The sequence below is a fragment of the Pieris napi genome, chromosome Z, assembly GCF_905475465.1.
Source record: "Pieris napi chromosome Z, ilPieNapi1.2, whole genome shotgun sequence".
NCBI lineage: Eukaryota > Metazoa > Arthropoda > Insecta > Lepidoptera > Pieridae > Pieris > Pieris napi.
The window spans coordinates 6,573,342-6,598,786 of NC_062259.1; the positions used below are offsets into that span (position 1 = coordinate 6,573,342).

Consider the following 25,445-nt stretch of genomic DNA (forward strand, 5'->3'; position numbering starts at 1 on the left):
AGAACTGAAGACAGTTACTAGTGAAGTTCAGTATACTGCCCTCTTAAAGAGGGAGGAGTTATACTACCTTATATTAGTTAAGTTGCGCAACCAAATGTTAGAAATTATCCCTTTAGTTTTTTCCACACTCATAGAATGTAATATGTCCAAAATGTCGACTACACTTATATTAAAGTGTCACAAAGATTTAATAACCCTTAAATAAGCCATTAGCTACTTAGTTTCGTTAAATTAAGTTGGCAACATTGTCTATGAAAAAGCCAGAGGGATAGAAAGAGTACGAGAACTTATTCTTTGATCTCTGCATCTGTGAATACTTTGTACTAATCTATGAAAATCCTAAAATCTACTAATCTATAAAATATCCTTTTATAATTATATTTTTAAAGTGATTTATAGTGTGGAATGTGGATTCATACTAATGATCAGTATTCTATATTTATTATTTACAATTTTACTACTTTTCAGTAAATCAAAATCTGGAGAATTGCCCATTATTATAAGAGATTGAAATAAGAGTAGTATACAGTTATTAAGAAGACTTAAAATGTTTAGTGGTTTCTGTAAACTAAGTAAAAGTTATTTTCCTTTACTCAATGCTACTGCAAAAAAAAACTCCATAAATGTTGTGAGGCAAAACTCAAAGTTTACTCCTGGCCAATCTATTAGACTGCAAAAGATAAAAGAGAAGGAACCCGGCGAAGTAATTAAATGGATGTTATTGGTATAGTTATTTTACTATTATATAACCAATTTTGGTGCTAAGTGCTATAATTTATAAAATTACTTTACATTTGAAGGTTATACCAGTTGGCTCCTTTGGCTTAGGTTGTTGGCAAGCATATCGCCTACAATGGAAGTTAGAACTTATAGACAGAATGCAATCAACAACAAATTCTTCGCCCGTGGATATCCCACATGAGTATGTAAGCTGTTACTAAAATAAGCAATACTATGAACTGAAAGGTTTTACGGTTTGTTAGTTTCAGCTTCTGTAACTTATATTTAATCACTAATTACAGTTTTCATGAACTTGATAATATGGAATATAAACCTGTAAAAGTTAGAGGAGAATTTCTGCATGATAAAGAATTTTTAATAGGCCCAAGATCTCTGGTTGAAAATGAAAGTTTGCCAAGAGTTGGTTCATTTGTATCGGATCCTAAAAAAAACCAAGGATGGCTGGTGGTAACACCATTTAAATTGTCAGATACTGGGTAAGTTTTTATTGGTTAAAAAACCATTATAAATTTGTTATACATGGTATTTTATATTACAATGGTATTTTTAATTATATAATTTAATTTTGAGATATGATCTTAGATTTATATGTGATGACATCTTTTTATGAAACTGAAATATAAGTGAGTAAATCCGATTTTAGTGAGGTAATCTTAGTAAATCGTGGTTGGATACATCAAGGACTTCGGCCAAAGGAAAGGCGTCAAGCATCAATGATTAATGGTGAAGTTGAACTTACTGGAGTTGTCCGATTAACAGAAACAAGAAGTCCATTTATGCCAAAAAATAATCCAGTTAAAGGTTCATGGTTCTATAGGTATGGTAAATTAGATAGGTTTTTAGTGATAAACTATATCTTGATTTCATAATAAACATAGTTTAGGCCTCAAATAGCTGTAGAATTAACTCCTGTACTTTTGTATATAAACAATGGTTCTTAGTTCTTTTTTGCTAATTCAGGCATATTCTATATATATAATAAGACTATTTCTTGTATATTGACAATAACATATAGACTTTATACTTATGGTAGGGGAGCCCACGATGCTAAATGGGGATTTACTCGAGCGTCGTAGAGACCTATTGGGATGCAAAGCATAGATAAAAAGAAGAAAAAAATGTTATATGATAAATTCCTTTTCATCGGTGGGGGAAGCGGCTATAGATTGTTAAATATGTAAAAAAAAACTGTTGCATGGACATCCTCGAGCGCGTCAGATATTGATAGCATCTATGCCCTACGTATTTTTAATAATGTACGTATGTTAATCTGATCGTTTGCATGATGCGGGTGGTTGTATTTAAGGGTTGAAAATTTAAAAAAAAAAAATTATCGAGCGCGTCAGATTTTCTAAGGGAGTGTTAAGTGCACCAAAAAAAAGCTCTCATTCACTAATCTGACGATTTCGATAGGACGCAAACCCACAGCCATTTTCTTAATTTGCAAAAAAAAATCGCAATTTTGAAATACTCAAGCGCGTCAGATTAAGATATATGTGGTTCATCTTTATGTTCTAAACGTACTGTCTCATAATCTGACGATTATCTAGAGGGATTCGCCTGATCTGACAAAAAAAAAATAGAAAAACGGTTCACCTAAAGGGCCATCCCTGCAACTTCCCGCTAATTCCATTCCTGGGCGCTTAAAATTGATATTTTGAGCTCGCTGAGTTCAAAGAAATAACATTTCTATGCATTTGAGCTCTCCCAGCTCGAAAGTCTGATAGAAGTTTCATAGAACACTATTTTTGGAATTTTCAAACCGCAATAACTTTTGAATGGATCAAGCAATTTTCACGCGGTTGGCGGCATTCGACGCAGTTTTATCATCCTCATAAATAATTTTGCAATTTTAATTGATCAAACCACAAATTTCGGAGTAATCCCGAAAAAACACTTTTTCGGGTTTCTTTCGTGTACGATATCTCTCGAACGAATCAACCGCTTTTGACCAGCTTGGTGGCGATCGACGTGGTTTTTCAAGCTCAAAGGCGGATTAGTTTTTGAAGTTGATCGATAAAGAAACCACTTTAAAAAGAAATATTTCTTATTTTTTTAAGATTTTTCAAAATTTCTCAAAATCTATCGGTCCGAATCGGTTCAAATTCACAGGAAATGTAATTTTGAGGGAAATATTTAGAACGCCGTTTAGTAGATTCCGATCGGTTTAAGGAAATGTAGGCATCACGCAGCTGCACGCATTTAACTTTATCGACGAATTTTTGTTATTTCGGCTTGCGGAAATCGTCAGATTATATATTTTTCATTATTCTTGAATTATTTCCTTCAAAATAAAAAAAAAATTAGCTACGCTCGAGAATGTCGAGATGACGTTTTTTTTTACAACTTTGTTGCCCTCCCCTTTTTTTCCGTCACTCTCAAATTGTCAGATTAGTGGAATATACACTTTTTAGGATGTAATTAACTCACCCTACCTTAATCTGACGCGCTCGGGAATTTCTGATGGTCAATTTTTTTTTACTAAACTGATCCTGTCTCCTTCACGTGCGGCTTTATATATGGGCCTCATATTTTGTGGAGGTACTTAACCGGGTACAAGGTATCCCCCTATATATTAATCTGCCGCGCTTGAGTAAATCCCGAAATCCCCTCTTGGGCTCCCCTACCATTAGTAGTTTTATATTTTTAAATAGTGACACCTAACAAAACAAAATATATTCTTTTTTAGGGATTTGCATCAAATGAGTGCATACTTAGGATGTGCACCAGTATGGATAGACGCAAGAGGCAATCCGGAGCCACCAGAAGGATGGCCCTTGCCCAATCAAACACGAGTCAATCTAAGAAATGAACATATGTCATATCTTATAACTTGGTACTTGTTGTCAGCATTTACTGCAGTTATGTGGCATCGCTACTTTATAAGGAAACTTCCTCTTGTGTAGAGCATCAATGTTTGTTTGTAGTATAACAAATATTTATATTGAATTGTCATTTTCTTTACCTTGCTAAGTAGTTGGTAAAAAATTACAATGTGTAGTCCCTTAGGTTATTAAGAGAGCCTTACAATTTACCTAATCCCATAGGAAACAGTTTGCTATGAGTAATTGATCAGAGAGTTAATAGCAATTTATAATTAACAAAATATGCAATATTATAAAGTTTCAGATTTTATTATGGTCTCTTAAATAATAGGAAAATGTTGTATCATTAAGATAAAGAGCGTGAACAATTTTATATTTTCTATTTACGAAAATTAGTATATAGCTGATTAAACAAACCCAAAAGCTTTTTAGGGGAAAGAGGTTTAAATAAATTTTCGAGGTATATGAGAAAATTTATTATGGATAGCTTACACGGATCGTCAATTTATAGTCGCGTTTGGTTGTTTCTATTATAAAAGAAATGAAGTTGATTTTTTATGATTATATATTTTCTGAATTGAAAAAATAAAAGTTGACCTTTAGTGGAAGAAGGATGGCGTACTTTTCCTCCTACCTACGAAGGGTACTCGATCAATCTAAGCACTGTCTGGCCGGCCCGAAGGCCCAAGTAACCTTTCAGGATATCTTCGTGTCTTCTTTATGGTATGCAGTCGCAAATTGTGGGCGTCGCTGCAAGTTAATATAATAATATGCACGCAGAATAATTACGGAAACTTATTAGTTTAAATTTATAATGCTAATTGCGTTTATGGCATATTACAAAAACACATTCAATGTCACTCGAGTCTCAAAGTAATAACAATTAATCATACAGAATGACTTCCTTTACACTTTAGCCGAAATTTATATGCTCATTAAAACATTTTTTATATATAAATAAGGACCTAAAATATAAGTGGTATTTAATATAGAACCTCTTCTAAAATAATTGAAAAAGTAGAGGAATTTTATTAATTGAGATACATAACTAAAATGATTAAACACTGGTTCAAGGAACTTTAAATTTTTTAGTGTTCTGTTTTATTTGTAAATGTAGGTTATTTATTTAAAAAATAAATAAATATAAGATATAGTTTATTCGACATAAACTAAAATTGGTAAGCCCATGTATTCGGTCGATAATTTAATTTTCAACAGCTATCTCTCTTTCGCAACAAATAACACGATAGATTTTTAGTAAAGGTACATTGAATTGTAGAAGTTATCCTTTATATACTGAAAGACAACAGATGAATGATGATTGCACTTGTGTACAGATACCGGCAAACTTCTTGAGCATTAAACAAGGGAGTGGGGGAAAGTTTGCGCATCGCGGGACACAACACAAATGTCAACTGATTTACCAATCACGCGATCGCCACGTCACTCTTCCGCCGCAGCACACCACCGCCCAAGTGATACCTATAAATCGATTCTGCGCAGGCAATGACATTTCGTCATGATCGTTCTACGGATTGTCGGATTTGAAAAACATCCAAAATCCACTTTTTATCATATTTGGATACTATACTGACTAAATTTTATGGCTATATTTAAAAAATCCATGTGTTTTAAATTCCAAATTAATCAGTCGGTAAAGTGACGAATTCGATAGAAACATGTGATTTTTCTAGAAAACTGTGTAATTTAATGTTAGTATTTTTATTTTGTTTCAAAACAAAGTCTTTTGTTTGCTTGTATGCCAATTTTCATAATAACAGAATATAAATTAAAATAGTTATGACAAAAACTAACATGATTACATTATTTTGAAATGGCTGCCCTGTAAAGTTTACTATTTGTCTGATCCGTCATTATTCGATCTACGATCCGTTTGCCGGTATCTGTAGGAAGGGTGTAGAGCGCACTGCACATCTTAAGACCTAAAGGGACAATCATCAACCGGTCTAACGGCCATTTGGCTGACCCGATATTTGTTTTCAATCACAGTAATTCATTAAAAATTAGTAAGGGATGTCTAAGTTCCTAAGTTGTTCTTGGTATTAGCTTTCCGAAACATGCCGTTGTTTTTGGATTTCAGACATACCGGTTTTCTCATGATGTTCTCCTTAATTGATGAGCGAGTGTTAGCTGCGCGCAGAGAAAACCGGTAATACCTTCATTAATATCTTACACAAAATTACGTAAATTCTATAAACGATGTCAAATATTTTTAGTACCTACACTTAAGTTTTAAAAAGAATTCGTAAGCCTATTAAATTATCTGTAATTAATTCGTCTTGTGATGTCTATTGATATCAGGATCGCTGTCAGTTTCGCTATTGAAATTTACAGAGTGAGGACTCAATTTCTCACTTTGTCTCGCGATAAAGTAATTTTTATCCCGTTTTTAATGCTCAGTTGTCACAAAACAGCGAGATTGTATTTTGTAAAATCGATATTAAACCTAATTCTTAAAATTAAAATACCTTCGTTATCTGCTAGTAGTATATTAATAGAAAAAATTAATTTGTGTCTAATTTATTCTGTTGTTGTTTAAATTTTAATTTGAAATAATTTAAAGAAAAAGATTAATATAATGAGTAGCTATAATTATAAAGGTTAAACTAATGATTTTTTTCTTTATTGACGTTCATAAGTGTGTGTTACCTAAATAAATAAATAATTTTGAGTTTTTATTTATGTAAACTTCTTACAATAAGTCATAATACCTACCTAATAATCGAATACGATTTTAACGATAAAGATTTCGACAGTATCTATGTTAATGTTATGATTGTCTTGACTTAATAATTTAGATAAAAAAACAGGCCCAGCAAACAATTTTGGTGCTAAATTATAATGAAAGACCTGCAATTAGGATTCACCCTATGTCGTCTTGTTGCCGGCAGTTCTAACATTTTTTCCTCTCAAATTAATTGATTATTTGAGAACTATTATTAATTTTTATAGGAGTATGCAACGTATAATGGGTAGTAGTCATAATTAAAATAGTATGCTCATTTTATGTTGAAATTGGTTGAATATATTAGTAGTTCATGGTTCATACTCCACTGACAGCAGTAATTGTACCTAGGTCCTCCGTGGGTTCATAACAACAGAGATAGTGAGGTGTTTATCTTTCTATTGGCATATTAAATTATTATCTTTAAAATTAAATTCAATAAGTATCAAGATAGGAAATTGTTAGCTTTCATGAACTTTGTACCTAAGAAAAAAGAATATCTGATAACTAGTAAAATAATAGTTTTTAGTTTTATTTCAAGAGTACTTAAAATGTCATTAGGCTATTATTAGAAAACGAAATTATATCGCATTAGTTACTAGCATGTTACGCAATAATCTTGATATGTGAGTGTAGTTTTTCTACTTTGGAAATAATTTGTTGGAGGTTCTACCTTCTAGGTGTTCTACCAAAACTGTTTTAAGGCGTTTTATTTTTCACTGCTGGAATTATTAACCAATTCTCTGACTGTACGTTGTACAGCACACGGTTCATGGGCAGGTCCTGGCTGCCTTTCCACCAGTAAAGTTGTGATAATTTATTTGTATTAGCCCACGTAGGAAAAGCTATTAATTTCATGTAGGTAGAAAGTTATTTTCTAATTTATAAAATCATAATTAAGTTCTGGCACAACACATGCCGCTAAGTGAATATTTAGGCTTGTTAGACATGGGTAATGGGTATATCACAGCCGTAAACCGCTGGACTATTTTAAAGAATTTGATTGGGTACATGGATGGTGTAGACTTAAATGCTTCTATTATATGATATTAAACTTAAATTAATTGTAAGTTGATATTTACTAGATGGAATGGAGCATATCTATTTATATCCCTAGACCATAGACTGAGATTATTAAAAAAATCAATTAACATCAAAAACGGTTCGTCCGTCAATCGTTTCGAGTGCGTACACTGTAACGTCGTTCGTTATAACGAACATCTCTCTATAACGTAGACATTAGGTACATTTGTTTGGTTTAACACAAAACCCATATATTAATTCCCTCTTTATACCGGACATACAATCTCTATAACGAAGAAATATATTCATATTTAGACACATTAATAAACATACTTAAATGTAATGGTTTTTATTATCAGATTAAAAAACTAACCTAATGAGGTGCCGAAATTTCTGAAAAAGACACACGGTCATAAACAGCCCTTTGTTCTCAGTTACTAAACGCACCATTGTCACATATCTATTATTATATATAAATTATTTTAATTGGTTAAATTTGGTGCTTTTTCTCTTCCTCCCTATAACAAAAACTTTCTAAAACGAAGAAAAATGCTCGGTCTCTTGAAATTCGTTATAATGAGTTTACACTGTATTATGAGTATTGAACTAATTACATGTCAAATATCGTATGAATATCCAAGACCATTTATTTGTTACCAAGAGTTTTATTTTACTTTCATTAAACGCAATTTTTATGTACTTTGCCAACATTTTCTTCTTGGTTTTGCTTGCCTGCCTGATTTAAAATAACTATCACGGAGGCAGTCTGTTAAATAAATCGACTATAAAAGTGCAATATTTAAGCGTTATCAAAGTCCCTTAGAAGCATGTCACTTCTATATAATAAGTACTTCAGTAATTAACCAGGGTACGTTAAATTTATCTGAAAAGTTAAGAAATAAAAATACATTCGTGTTCATTTAGATTTTATTATTTAATTCAAATTAATATTGAAAAAAATCTCTAAGAAACGAAAGGCGCGGTCAAATTAATTACAAACATAAAAACACATTATGTAAATAATTGCCCTCTTATTAAAAACTAAATCCAATTACATTCTTGCCTCTTTCATCTCTATCCTTCAAATTGTATTTACGCTGTGATGAAAACAGACAAATGAGCGCTTAAAAAGGGTCAATTAGACTTAGTTACAAATAAGAGGTTACGCGACTTAACTTTTTGAACACAACGGTCTTTGAAAAAATATTCCTAAATTAGAATAGAGAAAATAAATGGCCGCATTTTGTAAAGGTAAAACGTTATTTTTAAATATGTATAACCAAAGTGCCGATGTGTTCAGTACAGAAATGAAGAATAATTACAGTTAATGAAAATGATGTCATAATAAAATGTTTGGATTTGAACAAAATAAATATATATGATGACTTTTTAATTGATCGAAATTAAATTCATTATTTAAAAAAAAAAACTAATTTAAAAATTAATATTCACATCAATATATATATTCTATAATGATTAAAGGATTGAGTACCTAAAATATAATTCCTACAATATAAAGAATGTCTAAATAGTTGCGTTTAAAAGGAGGATATTAGATAATAAAGGAATGTAATTAATTTACTTATTACTTATCCAGTCCGTTAACTAAGATTCGAAAAATCGAACGCTATAGAAAGGTCCGGTCAGCAACAAGTATTTTCAATATTGAACGCAAACTTCCAAAATGAGGGCCGACAAATCGGTACATAATCTAAATTCTTTAAATAATAACTAAAGTGAGAAAATTAGAAAACAAGGATGTCTTTTATGGATATTTCATAGGACTTCATCCTTTGGCGACAATTATTTTTTTCCAAAATACTAATACAAATAATTTAATTAATTAAAAAAGGTCAAACGTCAAAAATAAAAAAAATACATTAAGATTTAACGAATATCCACCTTTTATCAGCAAGGTACAAGCATATACAAATCAATAAATCAGACTTAATGAAAATAATTGAGATTGCAATCAATTAATTTCAAATAAAGACAATATCATACAAACAAAACAACGCATCTTATGTCAATGTCAAACAAATTTACAATAAATGATACTGCGCCACGGCAGGAGATCCCGTGAACGGCGAAGAGACCACTTTAGAATATTTAAAAATTATAGTTTTTAAACGTTTCGAAGTGTGTTGAAATACGCAATTGTAGATCAATGATTTCGAGTAAGAAAGACCTACTCGTAGCAGCACTCAGGGTGAGATTCAAAAACAGCGCGGTCTGACTCCCGTAAGCCAAAATCAACTTGACATACGGGTACCCAAGTGGAGTTCTCGTTTCTGACTCTCACCCTTAGATATGTAAATATCAATAGGTATTCAGGAAAGCACGACTGCGGTCGAGAAAATTTAGAGATAATCCAATTTAGTAGCTCCGCTTGATTCGTATTACCAATTGTTGTTATAAAAATGCTAGATTGGAAAATGCCGTCAGGCGTTACATTAAACTAAGGCAATATGAACTTAAAACTCAAGCGGGCAAATCAAAATTCGACACGTGTATTTGAGGTACGTGTGTCGGATCAATTTTCGGAGTATTTTTATGATCACATAGACCAAGCTCTTTGAGTTTCCATTCCCAACCCATAGTTTGTACAGCGTGAAGTGTCTCCGCTTCAGTATGCTGTCGCCGCAACATGCCCTCCTACATAAGTTTTAGAAATTACTTGATGAACTATATTTAATTCAAATTGAGGGCTACAAAAATACGAGATATGTAGAATAATAAGAATACAGACACAAAACCAAAGTTTCCTCCTTGAAATTGTAAATAAATTAATAGTAATTTTTAAACATAAGCCATAGATTTAATAATTTTGCGTAGTTCGCTGATTTTGCAGCCTAGCCAATACACTTAATATCATTATTAATGGCCGGCACCGCACTTGCGAGCCCTCAGGGAGTGTGAGTGTCTAAGGGCGGCAGTATCACAATTCTACAGGCACGCCCAAAATGGGCAGTTATCGCATGGACACCCATTTTAGTGGGTGCGTTGCCGGCCTTTGATGGAATGGAGGGAGGAGGATTATACCTTAATTTTTTCCCATTTGTCATCTACTTCCTGCAACCACGAGTTGATCTGCCTTCCATTACATCTTGATCTCTGCGCATTTCTTTTCTCTTCTTGATCGGGCGCTAGTACATTATACACTTCTTTATCACGTAATATCGTGCAAACTGAAAACGGCAGCGCCTGAAAGAGTAGCGGGTTCGAATTACGCAAAATTATTCGCTTTTATAATTATAAAGAAATTTAAATGTATATCAGCGGACGCAGTCGTGCGCACACGTCTTAAATTCCAACATTTCAAACTAAAAACACATACAAAAAATCTAAACATTTTTCGAATCTACACATCTACACTTATCAAAATTGGTCCAGCCGGCGGAGTTTAATTACAAACACACACGCACTCAAGATTTATACACTACACAGTCTTCTAAAGTACAATTCGCGTAAAGAATCTGAGATCCATATGTACTTAATTTGATGGCATTGTTTACTTCCAAAGGAAAATAAAATACCATATATACCTGATTTGCAACCGCCCGTTCAGCCCTTCCATGCACCCGTAAAATTTCCTGCTCCACAGCCAAAACCAATTTCTCCTTTTCAACTTGATGCTGTACCCGTAACCGTGTTCTATATAAAATATTAAGAACAAAACTAAGAGGTTTACACATAATGAATAGAAAAACAAAACAACCAACCAAGGTCGTCGAAGTGACAGTAAATTTATACGTCAATTGTCAATGTCAATAAATTTTTGATACAACAGGCAAACACGGTGCCTCATCCGATGTTAACTGATACCGCATATACTCACATTGCCAGAAGGCTCGCAAGTACGTTGTCGGCTTTAAGAATTGGTACGCTCTTTTGACCCGTCTACGCTTAACTATAGTGTTATATATAGGTCAGTTAATTAGGTGTTCAATGAGTCAGCTGTCGAAACTGTTTTTTCTGCGATGGCATTCTGATAAACAATAAACTACAAGCTCCCTCCTTATCAGAATGCCAAATCATAAAATGACTGCTTTACCACTGATTTGAGCGCGACCGCCGCTGTGAAAACCGCTGTGTGAGTTCAAAAAGTGAGTTACAGAATCGCAGGGCTGTAGGAAGTGTGACATTTGACAGCTCCAAACGAGATTATGACATAATTAGAATATAGACCATAGTATAAACTATATTTAATGTATGCAGACACAACATTTAAACTAAGCAGGACTAGAGTTAAATAAATATAGTCCAATTTATATTTTTCAAATGTCTTAGTAAATCGAACAATTTCTAACATTTACGACTTCAATTCGACAAATTTCTGTTGTCTACAATTTTCCCAGACTCTATGTCATAGCAAATCGATTGATAGTCCAAGATCCATTAAAATCAGTTTAGTAATTTTCCAGCAAGGTAATTGTATTTGAAGACAGCGGAAGTTTAAAATCCTCACCTCTCCCTCTCTTGCGACAAGAACTCTGTGACCATCTGCTGTGGCATGTTGATGGGAATATCAACCTGAGGCTCCGGGTTCACGTTATTTTGAAGCGTGTAGGTGCATCTATTCATCAGGTACTTATTGAAGTCTTTGGGCGGTTTAGGTTTGACTGGAAAGAGGGTTTTTTGACGGCGCTCGATCTAAAAATACACAATATTTTCCTTTAAATCCTTGTGATCGTTATGGTAATTGACAAATTAAACAAGAATAACAATTACTAACAATCATATTATTATACTGTAAAAATGAAGCCCCGTACAAAGGGTGCCGTCACCATGCGGTTAGAGGCAGTTCTCAAGATGCAATCTCGAGTCAAGATTATAAGTTCGAGATGTCGTGGTTTTTAAATTACAATCTCGCGAGATCTCGCGGAATGCGAATGGTGATTTTGGAATGGCTTCCTAAGAAGCTAAGAGTAGAAGTTATTCTTAAACAATAATTAAATAATTACAGGGATTTTCAAATGCATATATTCTACGCTCGCTCGCTACGCTTGTTCATCGAAGAAATTAACTTTTATGATACTACACCTAGTTAATCTCGTTAAACCTACGAGATCTCGTCATATTCCGGGATTAATCTCGAAAAATCGCACAAGATCTCGCGAGATCGGGATTGCATTCCTTAGCCGCAGTTCCCACGTACTTAAATTATATAAAAGTATAAATACAAAAATGCTTGAATATTTTAACACCTATTAACCTCTACACTTATTTATACTTACCGATAAAGACGTATTAACTAACACATTCTTTAACGTAATCAGTGTGTATGACAATCGTTTAAAAATAAATTGAAATTATTTAACAAATACTACTAAAGATTAGAAAAGTAAAGTTAATTAAATATAAAGCCCGTAAAGTTGAATTTGATTAATTGGTAAAATAAATTACTGTTTTAAGTTAATACACGTTTATCGGAAATTTAAATATAGCCCATATATTAATAGTTTAAGTAGTACTATAACTCGGTGGCTTTCCTCTATTAGACAGCTTCATGGGTCACTGTTTCATTACCTAACAAAACATACCTGTTTCCTTTTGTGTATGTACATTTGATAGGGATTGGAATGCGTAACATTATGGGCGATATTTTCAGAATGTTCGGACTTAGTCGGCTCCCTTGAGTGGCTCTCTTTAGAGGCTTTGATTTTTCTTTTCCTTGGGTGGACGTCGGCCGAATGTCCCGCAGTAGCTGTACACATAAAGAGACAGTGAACAATCGCCCTCTTAAATAATGGCAACACCAACAACAAAATATTAAACACCAATAACAGAAAGAGCATTCACTAAAACATTTAGGATACGAACATAATGATAGAGCTCCCGCGCCCCGTTTCTAATGACATTACGCACAGCTCGAATGAAAAGCTTGCTGAAGCTCGGGGAACGATCATTCAACACAGATTCATTCAAACACATAAGGGATGGCGATTTTCCATTTCTAAAGCGTTTGCAAATGCGAAATGGTAAATCATGACACAGGCTCAAGGGAAGAGTAGGTAAGTGCGTGGTGCTGCAATGTCATTATACGAATCGAAAAACTCCAGGGCTCGGTAGCTGATGATACACGTAAGTCCCTCGAGGACATGCAGAATGCAAAATTATGACCAACCATTGAGGAACGTATCGTATGACACATATAACAGAGAGACAGCGGAAGTACAGATAATATTATTAATAAATTACAAGAGTGTCCTCTTTTCTTTGCAGACTTTTTGTGAGTACTGCGGCGACCTCTGCCCCCCGGTCCGTCTTCGTATGTGCGTGCACATAATACATGTTATTTAATAAATTGCATATAACAATAGGCAAGCTAATTAGGGCTACCAGTTTATTTAGTCAAACAGGTGGCACCCGAATTCACGTCCAAACATCATTTACTTCATATCAAATCATCGAACAATATTTTTGAAAAATCGACACATTTAAGGGGGCAGGGCAATCTCTAGAAATATTAATATTAAAATGTACTCAATTTTTGTATAAGATATGGGAACTCTTTAAAGATTCAACTGTTTTCAAAGGTATTCAGAGACATTGTACAACCACAGTAATGATTCAAATATATATGGGTCATGGGAATGCTTAACTGTTATTGACTTAATGTGAGCGAGATCATAATTCTTGCAAAGATTTCTGATAAAGATTGCCTTCTGACAACCCCAATTGGTAGCCCTCATTAGATAAAACATTCAATTCGAAAGTAAAAGACGGAAAATAGCCAAAGAAATCTTTACAGAAGATGAAAATCATCAATTGCATCAAATCTAACAAGTTTGCGAGATGTGATACATAAACAAAACAAAACCACTTTAAGCTACATTTCAAAGAAAAGAAATAATGGAAGAACAGAGAAATATATAATAATGAATTACAAGATTGGCGTGTGCTCTTTGGAGACTTTAAGGGAGAATGATAGCGCCGGCCTCTGCTTCCTGGTCCGTCTTCGCATATGTGCGTGCACATATCAATTACAAACACGATGTTAAACATACAATCTAGATTAGTAAAAACATCATACAATCACATTAAGCCATGACTATTTCTTTTCTTTTAATATATGGCGTATAATGGGGTCAAAATGTCGGATTTAATTAATATTATAAAGGGTCGAAAACGTAAATTCAGGGCTTTTTAAATATTTCTTGTTTTCTCCCCTTTACACATGTTAATCGGTTATGAGACAATGGTTCAAAGTTAATCTTTTAGTATATTATTGAAAAATATTATTGATGTTTTTCTATAGCGCGATATAAATTACCTGATTCGTTTCTCCCACCTGATGTTGACGGCGCATCATCAGCCCCCTGAAATTGCTTCGCATTAATACTATGAAACCTAACACTTAATAAAACCAGTGCAAATTAAGTAAAAATAAAAGACATTTAGATAAATAAAATACATGCAGACAAATAATATGCGTAGATAGAAAAAGGCCCTTAAAATTCGGTGACGTCTAGCTAACGAATACTTACTGGAAGTGGGTTTTTATGGGAACTCAGAATTTGGTTAGATCCCGATCGGTCTGAGCTATGCGGGCAATTTCCTTTATCTTTGTCGGCGTCGTTCGTTCTATGCGAACGCAGTACTCTTTGCCCGCCCTATAACAAACTCCACTTAAACGCACCGTTACCGACAAATCTATCTACGGTTTAAATGTTCTTTTACTTTTACTTTTGTACGTCAAATTATAATAATTTGATGAACGTATGGTACAATATTTGCACTCGTTTCGTCGATTTTTATTGTCATTTCAACTATATTGTACCACGAGCACGAGTGTATGTTGAGCACTAAAAGCCATCTGAGTAAGTAAAAATAAAATAAAATTGAAAATAAATAAAATTTACAATAAATCTTCTAAGAAATCTTCAATTTGCAGACGGTTCAAAACACTCAACACTCCAGATGCTTATAAATTCCATGTAATGTAGGTCAGTACATAAATGCATAAAAATTTAAATAAATCACATTATAAAGGCAAATAACCTTAACAGGAAATAATACACATTACTGAATGCATGATGCATCTGTTGCGCTCCAACTATACTATATATATTATAGATATATATACATACGAATTTATTAAGACACCTATTAACAATATTTATTTAATTAAATACAAGTTAATTATATATTTGGGCTTGCGAGCAGAAGTGCTAAATTTTATAAGGGTTGTATGTTTGTCCACAAATTTCTCGGAAACTAACATATCCAGATGATCCAATTAAATAATTTTTATTCCAATCAAGGAAACAGTCCATACACCAAAATCGGTTCAGTTGCTGATATTTTTGAACAAAAAAAATCGTTGATATATTATCCTCATCAGTTGATTGGAATCTGAAGTCGATTAAACATTATCAAATTTGTTACGTCCATTTAAATTAACATTTTAGTATTGACAAAATCAATTCAATATTGGCTTAATTTTTATACTAATGACTTATTTCTCTTTATCTAACTAAAAGGAGACTTAAACAGGTAATTTAAAAAAAAACAGTTGGAGATTCACTACTGTGAGTTATTCATTTGTGTATGTATGAAACAAACAAAAACTTTAGCAATAGAAAAAATTGTCCCGAATTTATTCCTTTTCATCTCACTTCGGTTATCTAAATACTTCTCGCCAAACAGACTACTTTTCTACTTCACAGAGATCATAAAATAAAGGGATACTGAAGAACTTTTGGTCATATTAAAAATCATACATTTCCTTAGGTGCTATATATAGAAATAATGAACATAATTTAAAAAGAACCAACCTTGCATTCCACTCGCTTGTCATCTGAATTTCCATCAGAACTATCTGATGTTTGCGCTGTGTCCGTAGTACATGGTATTACATAAGGTAATGTTGATGCACTACCACGCCCCTTTCCTCCTCCACGCTGTACGCCTTTAAAACACATGTAAAACTAAATTTAAAAATTTATAATAAAATTATTTATATCATAAAAATTTTAAAACACAATTACTATAAAATTAGCATCATATATCCTAGGTATTTTATATTATACTAGAAATGGGATATATATCTCATTTTTTTATGGCTGATGATTAAGAACAACCTGCGAACATAAGATCCGTATTCTCAAAACGCACGCAAATCAAACTTATACTTAGTCAATAGCACTGTAAAACCATTTCCTCTGTATAAAGTTTAACAAATTTGACAGCTCTTAGTACAACATTGAGATTTGAGACACATATATACAGAGTGAAACAACATATATTCAACGTAAGGTAGCCTACTTGTCTAAAATAATCAAAAATATACAATCTGAGGGCCTACAGAGTTATAACGTTATAGTACAAAAAACATACCTTCTTCCTGTTCATTCCTATTTCCAGAACCACCAGCTCCACCAGGAATAACTATCTTCAAAGGTGGAACTTTTGGTGCCATTGCTTCTTGTGGTTTATCTTCACTTTCCCCATCATCCTTACTTTGGCCGGGTTTAGGACTTGCTACAGGACTTCTACGGTCTTGCTTTCCACTATGCAGACCAGTTTTACCGGAGCCTGTTTTCCCCTGAAATAAATAATAAAGGTTTTAACGTCTTAAATAAAAGGTAAACACTGTTATATTATGTGGCTCAGGCACAAAGGTACTATATTTCTGTGTCGTTTTCATAGATAATTTTTTAAGTTATTTATTTGGATTAGGCTAGATTGTAATGTTCCATGATGTCATAGTAAAGTCACATGTATAAAAAAAATTTGGATCGTGTTTAAGTTATTATTATAACAAAGTATAACTCAGATTTTTTATAGTTATACTAACTATTAATACATCCGCAATCATTTGACCCTTGGACATCATAAATGCGCTTCAGATCATACTTTTGTGATTACTGATTATTTGCGTCATATATATTCATTTTAATCTTATTAATTGTTAAATTATAAATAAATGATATTGACAGTAACTTTGTTCACAATTAAATTTCTATCAAACTATTTACTTGGATAGCAATTCATATCATGTTTAAAAAAATAACCTTGAAAAATTATTACCTTATCATATACTATTTTTACATAGCCTTACAACGAAACGAAATACTTTAAAAAATTCTAACCAGTAGTTCTTTAGATTAGCGGGCTGAATCAATTAATATTAATACAAAATCAACATTATAGAAAGACTATAAAAAAATACTAGAGCATTAATTGCTTCCAGCATTGTGCAACAGAATTGACTCTTGAAAGTGTTAATGTCTAAGTTACTATATTACCTTATTCCCTGAAGCCCCTTTGCCTGTAGCTTGAGCTTTCCCAGTAGACGAAGTGGCAGCGCTTTTGTTAACGTTGGGCGAAGCGCCGCCTTTACTCAGCGGCAACGCGCCCGTCTTGCTCGCAGGCCCAGGCTTACTGTCAGTTTAGTATGTTAAAACATTATTCACAAAACGCAATACACTCCATTTTATGGCCGTTTACCATCTCCGTAGATTAATTTCAGATTGGGTCTAAATGATTCAATTTCATTGCAATTGAATCATTTAGAAGAACTTACAAAGTTTGAACACAGGATTTTAACCAATTTTGAATAGTGTTTTTAATAATGGCCTTGACATACTCTTAGCATATAACAATCTAGAAAAGATAAATACAGTTTAAACTTTATATGCTGACTCAGAAACAGCAATTACTGACGTTTAAGAGTTGTAATGAAAGGAAAAGAAATGTTGTTTTATGTGGACAAATCAAACCAGGTAGAGTTGGATGTTAAATCAATTTACATGGAGTTTACACTGTAATTGATTATAACTGCCCACAGTTAGATGCTTACCGCCCTGTCCCAGTCCTAGCTACAGGCGCAGGCTTAGCCATCGGCTCCTTTTCTTCAGTCTCTTTACGCTTCTTCCGCTTAGAAACGTCATCCTCGGGTGTGTCAGCTTCTTGACTTTCTTCATAATTTCCTTTCTTACTACTTAAGTTAGTGTCATCCTGTGTGGATGACACTACGCCGCTACTCAACTGAGAACCTTCTGAAAATTATTTGATATGCTCTAGCAAGAACCTAGAGTTTTATTTCAGACAATTTTTAAACAACCTGAAAACAAAACTTGTCTAGGTTTCTGTAGAAACTAGGTGAACATAGTCTAATTATATATGTATGCATATTATTCCATAATAAATAATGACAAAGACGTGTGCAAGAACATTAGGTACAATTAAAATATACGGTATGAACTACCATCTTTAATTTCTGCATTGCCTTTTTCTTGTGGGGTGGCCTCTTTTCCTTCAATTTCACCCTGTGCTAGGCCCTCCATGTTGGTTCTTTTACTGCCTTCACTGTTTGTACTTGCATTGCCACTTTTCTTGTTGCTGTCATCCCTTGTTCTTGCAGTATGAGAAGCTCTCGCGTTATTATCTGCAGCAATAAAATAATATATTCTAAATAAAAAATTTAAGCTACATTATAGATTTACATGTAAATGTTTTACTGAGTTCAGATTTATTTAAAATCTAGTTGAATTCTAATTAAAATAGTTTTTTATTTAACACTATCTACTGGGTTTAATGTTTCTACCAGGTATTAAGCCCAGCATCAACTTTCAAACTTCAACTAAACTTATAGTTTTAAATGAAGAACTAGTAACACTATCAAAGAATAATTTACTAGGGCAAAACTTTAATTCAACTTAAATGTTTTTATTATTTTTACTTTTTTTTCTATTTGATCTCAAGTATAATATATAAAATTAAGCAGATGTTACAGTAGTAGATATCAAACTTAATTGTATGTTATTAACACTGCTATTTTATCAATATACCATTAACATAGTTTAAACTTTAATGATCATCTAATTTGTTTTCACAAATAACGAAGCATAACAAGTTTAAATTACCAATTCTGCTTTTAAAGTAACATATAAGCTAATAAATCTTTAGTAAAATAGTAGTCAAAATGTACTATACAACTTAGGTTGCGTTTAGTAGGGTCAAAAAAAATATACTTAATGCTAATATATGCAATGTTTACAGTGATTAGACATACAAGTGGAAATCACCTCATATGAGGTGGTTTCCTTAGCATATGCTATGCTATATCTACAGAATTGTCTCAATCAATTCCTTCTTTTAGAGGGCAAATAAGGCAGAGAATAAATTAGAGAAGTAGAAATTTTAATGGTACTATTTGAAGGTGTAAACTAAGAATAATTTTGTGCTGTTTTATTTAAGTTACTTTTTTTTGTTTTTATTAGAATCACAGACATTTATTACATACAAAATATCAATTTAATGTAAAAGAGACTAAGATGATAGGACTTGATACATATTTACTAGCTATTATTACTACAGTAAGATAAGCTGTTGACACATGAAATGATTATCAGTTTGAACTTTTTATTTAACTTGCATTCAAACATTACATACACACTTTACAAATTGTCCCATATCTGTAAAACCAAATGTGTGAAGGACTTACTATTTTAAAGAAAGAACATAAGTAGCATAATATAAGGTACTTACCTCAGTATTAGCACGAATTAATATTCATTTGTGAATCAGTAACCTAAATAAAACTTTTGGACAGCTATGCCAATTTGAAATTTCCTAAATTATTACAACTACAGGTTATAATCAGTTATGTTGCAGATGAATCGATTTGAAATAAACGTAAATCTCTAACTAATATTCTATTGTCTATTATATTAACTTTAACAATCAATTAGATGCTTGTTAATAACAACGTAACGTAATAATTGTATCAAGTCGCAAAATCTACCATAACAGTTTTACATAGAATGCAATGGACAAAACTATTTTGCATGAAATAGGTACGTATGTATCTGCACAGTTATATTAATACGTAGGTTGTTTACTGTTAACAGTTTACATGGGAGTCGCAAAAATAAAGTTAAAGCAGCGTGCACTTTAAAACTTGCTACTAATGACCAAAACTATCGACTCCCCTTTATTGTGCGAGAGCGCTCTCCTTTGCATTTCACGATGGCGGACACTTTGAATAGTTATCTCCGGCCGCAGTCAAAAATTTCACATCAATTTTGCTTAATCAGTCTTTACTAATCCACCACCACGAAATTGACGTTACTAAGCGGCCATGTCGACAGGCCGTCGGACGACTGCCGACAATATGTAATATTACTGCAACACGCCCCAATACGTTCCATTTCAGGCATGCATCGGAGGTTACGAATGTGTTATTTTTTTATAAGACATATTAAAAAACACACATTTACTCATGAGTAGACAAAAGTATGTTTTGTTAACAAAAACCGACAAAATCCCAATAATATAAAATACTTTTACAATTCAAAGAGACTTTTAATCTAAAGCATCATTATATATTTCCAACATGCGTCCGTATTACGGAACGTTATAGCGTCAACAATAGATAAAGACGTACAAGTTTCAGTAATATTCTGTGACGTTAAAGTCATAAGCGTCACTGTCAATTGCGCTCTATGGTTGAGACTTGAGTTACGTGGAAGTGGTGCGTATTTTAATACAGGAATTTTGCCGTAAAAGGAAAGGACGGGTTGGGTTGTTTATCTTTCATTTTTTTAGCTTTGTCGACCGAGAAATATAATAGTACTAAGTACGTACCAAATGACGGAAATATCGGTACACCTTGCTGGAGGCATATAATTAAATATAATTTATTTGTAACATAATAAGCTTAAACAATTAATGTTGATAGTTAATAAAGGTACAAATAAAGAGTTCAAAGGATCTGGCTATGACTTCGTTTACATAAAATAGTATAGCTTCAATCAATGAAATTTTCCAATTAAGTATTCAAACTTTTATAAATTAATAAAAAAACACCATATTACGTTAACTCATTGATTCAATAATTATATAGATTAAGCATCATGTCCGCAAAATGACTGCTCAGATGAAATGCTCTTATATTATTTTTCTTTATATATATATTTCTATTGTCATGCCATATTGATTGTGTCACTTCAATGTCATGACATGGATGCGTTCCAGTTAATATACATGTTTTTATGATGCTCTGTTTAAAGACTAATAATAAAGTAATCTAGTGGATTAATATGATAGTCAGGTTACCTAATTGCTTATAGAAGTAACATATTGTATTATTACAAAATTTACTGGTCTACTGCTTAGTGTATGTATGTTATACATTAAGTATGTTAAGTGGATTAAATCTGGACTGTTAATTTTTATTGAATAGTTTCATTGCAATGAAACTTATTTTAACAATATGTTTTAATTTTTACTGTTTATAATAATTATAAGCATTTTGTTAATTTGATGGAATAAAGATAAATATATTTACTAATGTGTTTTGAAAATTGTTAGAACTAATAAAGAAGAATTTTTACATCCTACCGATGTTTAACTAAAATCTCACCTTAAAATAATAAATTTCTCATTTATTTTAATAAAAAATAATTCTTTTTAATACAAATTATACATTATTTACCAACATGTTATATTTAAATTTCCATATATTAACTGAAAAGGTTGTAATTTGTTCCTATTGTTAATTATACTTCTAATACTTAATAACAAAAAAATAATTTTATCAGAAGATATCTGTTGTGTTGAAGCAGATGCTTCCTAGAAGAGCACAACATAGACTGTGCTTGATATGATTTAGGGAGCTCTGTAGTTTTTGGTATGCATGCTTTGGGTATGTTCCGATATACACTGCGAGTACTGTATAGTGCTCCCACTGTTCAAAAATTTGTTCCGCTATGGACTGCAGTATACAGCCGCAGCGTCCTAGGAAATATATGACGTCACAAATCCCCGCTATACTTCTACTGCGAGCACTGGCGTTTTCGAGGTAAGGTACTCGCAGTGCTTTGATCACGTGATCAATCAAAACCACTTGAATGCCTAACGGCTGATATAACTTACAGTTTAATAACAAACATTTAAAATTCTAACTTACTTTCTTTGTAGTATTAATTCAATTGACAGTTAATATTAATATAGATTTTTTTAATGCGATAATACTCCAATAATAGTTTTTCTTGTTGAATTGAAAAACTTTGATGCACTCATTTGAAAACTGTGTCGAAAAACGAAGCTGACTAGTAAAGAAACGGTTTCACAGTATACTAAATTGACGGTACTCTGTACAGTGGTCGCAGTGTATATCGGAACATACCCATTATTATAGTCAGTGTTTTTTTAATTATGATGTGTCTAGTTATAATTTGAAATGATATTGTAACCACAAACAAATAAGATTTTTTTTTGTCAAGAAAAATTTTTTTTGTCAAAATTATACCAAAATGTTTCTAATTAAATGTAACTATGGTGTTTTGCACTACTAAGGACGATTTTAATATTAAAATAGCTTTATATAGCCCATATATATTTAACAACTTCCTATATTTTTATTACACTATTTAATTATTATGAGTAATTGACCAGTGGCAAGATTGGATACACTACACAAAACACAGACAACTACTAAAATTTATTAAACTAATTATGTTTTGTTGATGCTGTACATCACATTCAACAGCAAAGTAAACATATCAGTACTTATTAAGTACAAATAAATTAAAATTCTAAAGAGACTGCAATATTTAATAAAGTGAAAAGCAGCTGAAAACCAAATAAATAATATTGTTATTGTAAACAAAGATATTTTCTACAATTGGCCTTAGACAATTGACCTTACAAATTTGTCTTTGATGGTTTTATTTGTATGCATAATGAGCACTGATTGTTACAATTAATCTATAGTAAAATAAAAATTGCAAAAAAAGAAAACTTACCTTTCAAAGATATTATATAGTCGTAGATGTGTGGAGCTGCATAATCTGATGGGGCTTTTCCTTTAGTGTTTTTTACGAAAGGCTCTGCACTATGCTCAATAAGAAATTTAACCATCTCTAGGTTGCCTGAAGTAGCAGCATCATGAAGAGGAGTATCATCATCTAATCCCTTTGCATTCACATTAGCCCCACCATTTACTAGTACCACTACTACTTGAAACCAACCATAACTACATGCTTCATGTAAAGGTGTCCATCCTTAAGTTAAGGGAGGGAAAAACAAATACAAAACAAGATTAGACATAATATGCAAAAAAAAACCATACCAAAAGTAAATAGAACAACAACTTAACATATAACAGAGAATATACTATATGTGACTTAAGTATTATAACATTCATGCATACTTGGTTATGGTCTCTAAGAACAACAAGAAGTTTGACTTTATAAGTTTACCTTAATAACTTAACACAAAATACTTCTACTAATGTAAACTAACATATACGGGCTATACAAAGAAAGTAAATCAATACCTTGTTCATATAGTGGTTTATATTATAAGCCCACTCCGCTAATTATGATGTCATATTTATAAACATTGTTTTATATATATATAATATACATATCATAACCATGTAGTGAAATTTTTTGTAGATAATATGTGTAAGTCTCTTTATTTCAAACAGATGTCTCTAGTGTTTGATTTAAGCACACTTAAAAATATTCACTAGTAAATTCTATTATATATACCTATAATACTCACTGTAGTATAATGTATACATAAAAACAATACATATTTATATATTTATTATAACATATTTATATATATAAATATATTAAAAACCTATGATTAAAATCCAGATACCATAAAAATAATGAATGTGTTATGGAAGTTCCAATGTTTATCTAAATAACCATTAACAATTATCCTATACTTCAATAGCAGCTGGTGCTATATCCACATGTAGTAAATCCACCTAAGTAATTAAAGATTTACTCAAGTAAGGCTATTGAAATAGTAATTATATCAAACTTTGGTTAAATTGCTATTAAATAATTTTTCAAAATTTTTGTAATATCCACATTATAAAATATTTAAAAATATACAATTCCCTTCAGGATATTTAACCCTTCATTACCTTTTTCAATTAGTATAATATTAAAAAGTATAGCTTTATGATGTTACGGGGCCTAATATGAAATTCATCAAAAAATATTAAAGCTAAGTTTAAAGAATACAATAAACTAATTCCTAGTACTTCTCAGTTACAAATATCAGTAAGCAATTTTTATGTTTAGATTGAATCAAACCACATATCAAATTTCAAGTTATTGTTAGCCTTATACATATTATAGTGTACATACCTGCAAAATCTGTCACATCAGGGTCTTGTCCTTGTTCTAGTAATTTTTTGACCTGGTCATGATCCCCTCTTATAGCTGCAACATGGAGGGGGGTTTCTCCACGTTCATTTCGTTGTTGTCTTGTCCGTTTTCGTTCTTCTGCTGGGGTCGGAGCGGCTGCAAAAGAAAATGGCGGGAAGTCAATTTATGACAATATGACATTTTTAAAAAGAAGAATATTGATTTTTTACCTGGAGGAGCATCTTGTGACGATATTTGCATCACAAGAGCCAGTTGTTGCCGCTCCGACATAGGCGCTATGACCTGCGTCCGTGGCGCGGCGTCACTGGCTCGTCCGGAGCCCCGCGACCGCGAGGTCGAAGGCATGCTTCGAGCATAACCACTCGCCTATACACAATAAATTAACTTAGAATACAATTTGATACAAAATCTTCTAAAAGCACTCAGTTTAAGGCGCCAATACCGAAAATTACATGAACTGTAATGGCTCGTCTACGAACCTTTCTTTTAACCCCAACCAGAATTAATTTATTTCAAAACAATAACACAAATAAAAGGGCTTCGGTGTTTTTACAAATTAACACAACTTAATGCAAAACATTCTATAATTCCATAAAAATTATAACGTCTCAACCAACTATAGTATCAACAGTATCGAGACGTCATTCCAGAATAAAGAGAACAGACTAGACAGGGTACTGACTTGAAAAAATATTAGTCTATAGTCTATACAGCTTAGGAAGATTTTAGATCAATAATACAGTCTCTTGCGTGACCATTAATATTTTATTATACTGCTCATATTCATTCACTATAAAAATAAATAATTGTAAATTACTTAATGTCCATATTAGTAGTGAATTTTACAGGACAATCTCACAATAACTATTCAGCCACATTTTTTAATGTTTATAAGTTTTCGAAATTTCATTGATGATCTGTGCTATATTTGAAGTTTAGATTCCAATCTTGGCCTAAAGGTCTAGA

The 25,445-nt window shown here is 32.3% G+C and overlaps 2 protein-coding genes and 1 long non-coding RNA gene across 11 annotated transcripts; 1 reads left to right on the forward strand and 2 right to left on the reverse strand.

The window, feature by feature from the left end:
* The first annotated feature begins 306 nt into the window (after positions 1–306).
* On the forward strand, positions 307–3,690 carry LOC125062712 (surfeit locus protein 1). Of its 2 annotated transcripts, XM_047668795.1 has the most exons (5): positions 307–724; positions 801–922; positions 1,023–1,217; positions 1,385–1,558; positions 3,431–3,690. In XM_047668795.1, the coding sequence occupies exons 1-5, from the start codon at positions 548–550 to the stop codon at positions 3,645–3,647; spliced, it is 885 nt and encodes a 294-aa protein (XP_047524751.1). In that variant the 5' UTR covers positions 307–547; the 3' UTR covers positions 3,648–3,690. The 2 variants fall into 2 exon arrangements, with proteins under 2 accessions (XP_047524751.1, XP_047524752.1); XM_047668796.1 differs by lacking the exon at positions 307–724 and having other exon boundaries at positions 807–926.
* A 337-nt stretch (positions 3,691–4,027) lies between these two features.
* Positions 4,028–5,183, reverse strand: LOC125062713. The gene is made up of 2 exons (XR_007119314.1): positions 4,864–5,183; positions 4,028–4,316 (listed from the first exon to the last, which is right to left on the reverse strand). It is a non-coding gene; the product is annotated as an uncharacterized LOC125062713 (long non-coding RNA).
* Positions 5,184–8,248: 3,065 nt separating this feature from the next.
* On the reverse strand, positions 8,249–25,136 carry LOC125062728 (ankyrin repeat domain-containing protein 11). Of its 8 annotated transcripts, none has more exons than XM_047668820.1 (18): positions 24,959–25,136; positions 24,689–24,845; positions 24,459–24,614; positions 23,094–23,351; positions 18,572–18,730; positions 18,143–18,341; positions 17,589–17,724; positions 16,678–16,885; positions 16,116–16,249; positions 14,826–14,951; positions 14,612–14,657; positions 14,226–14,294; positions 13,537–13,602; positions 12,879–13,042; positions 11,804–11,988; positions 10,881–10,989; positions 10,378–10,539; positions 8,249–9,990 (listed from the first exon to the last, which is right to left on the reverse strand). In XM_047668820.1, exons 2-18 carry the CDS (start codon positions 24,822–24,824, stop codon positions 9,817–9,819), a joined length of 2,487 nt encoding a protein of 828 aa, XP_047524776.1. In that variant the 5' UTR covers positions 24,825–24,845; positions 24,959–25,136; the 3' UTR covers positions 8,249–9,816. The 8 variants fall into 8 exon arrangements, with proteins under 8 accessions (XP_047524776.1, XP_047524775.1, XP_047524780.1 ...); XM_047668819.1 differs by having other exon boundaries at positions 18,551–18,730; XM_047668824.1 differs by lacking the exon at positions 23,094–23,351 and having other exon boundaries at positions 18,551–18,730; positions 24,959–25,135.
* Positions 25,137–25,445: the final 309 nt, after the last annotated feature.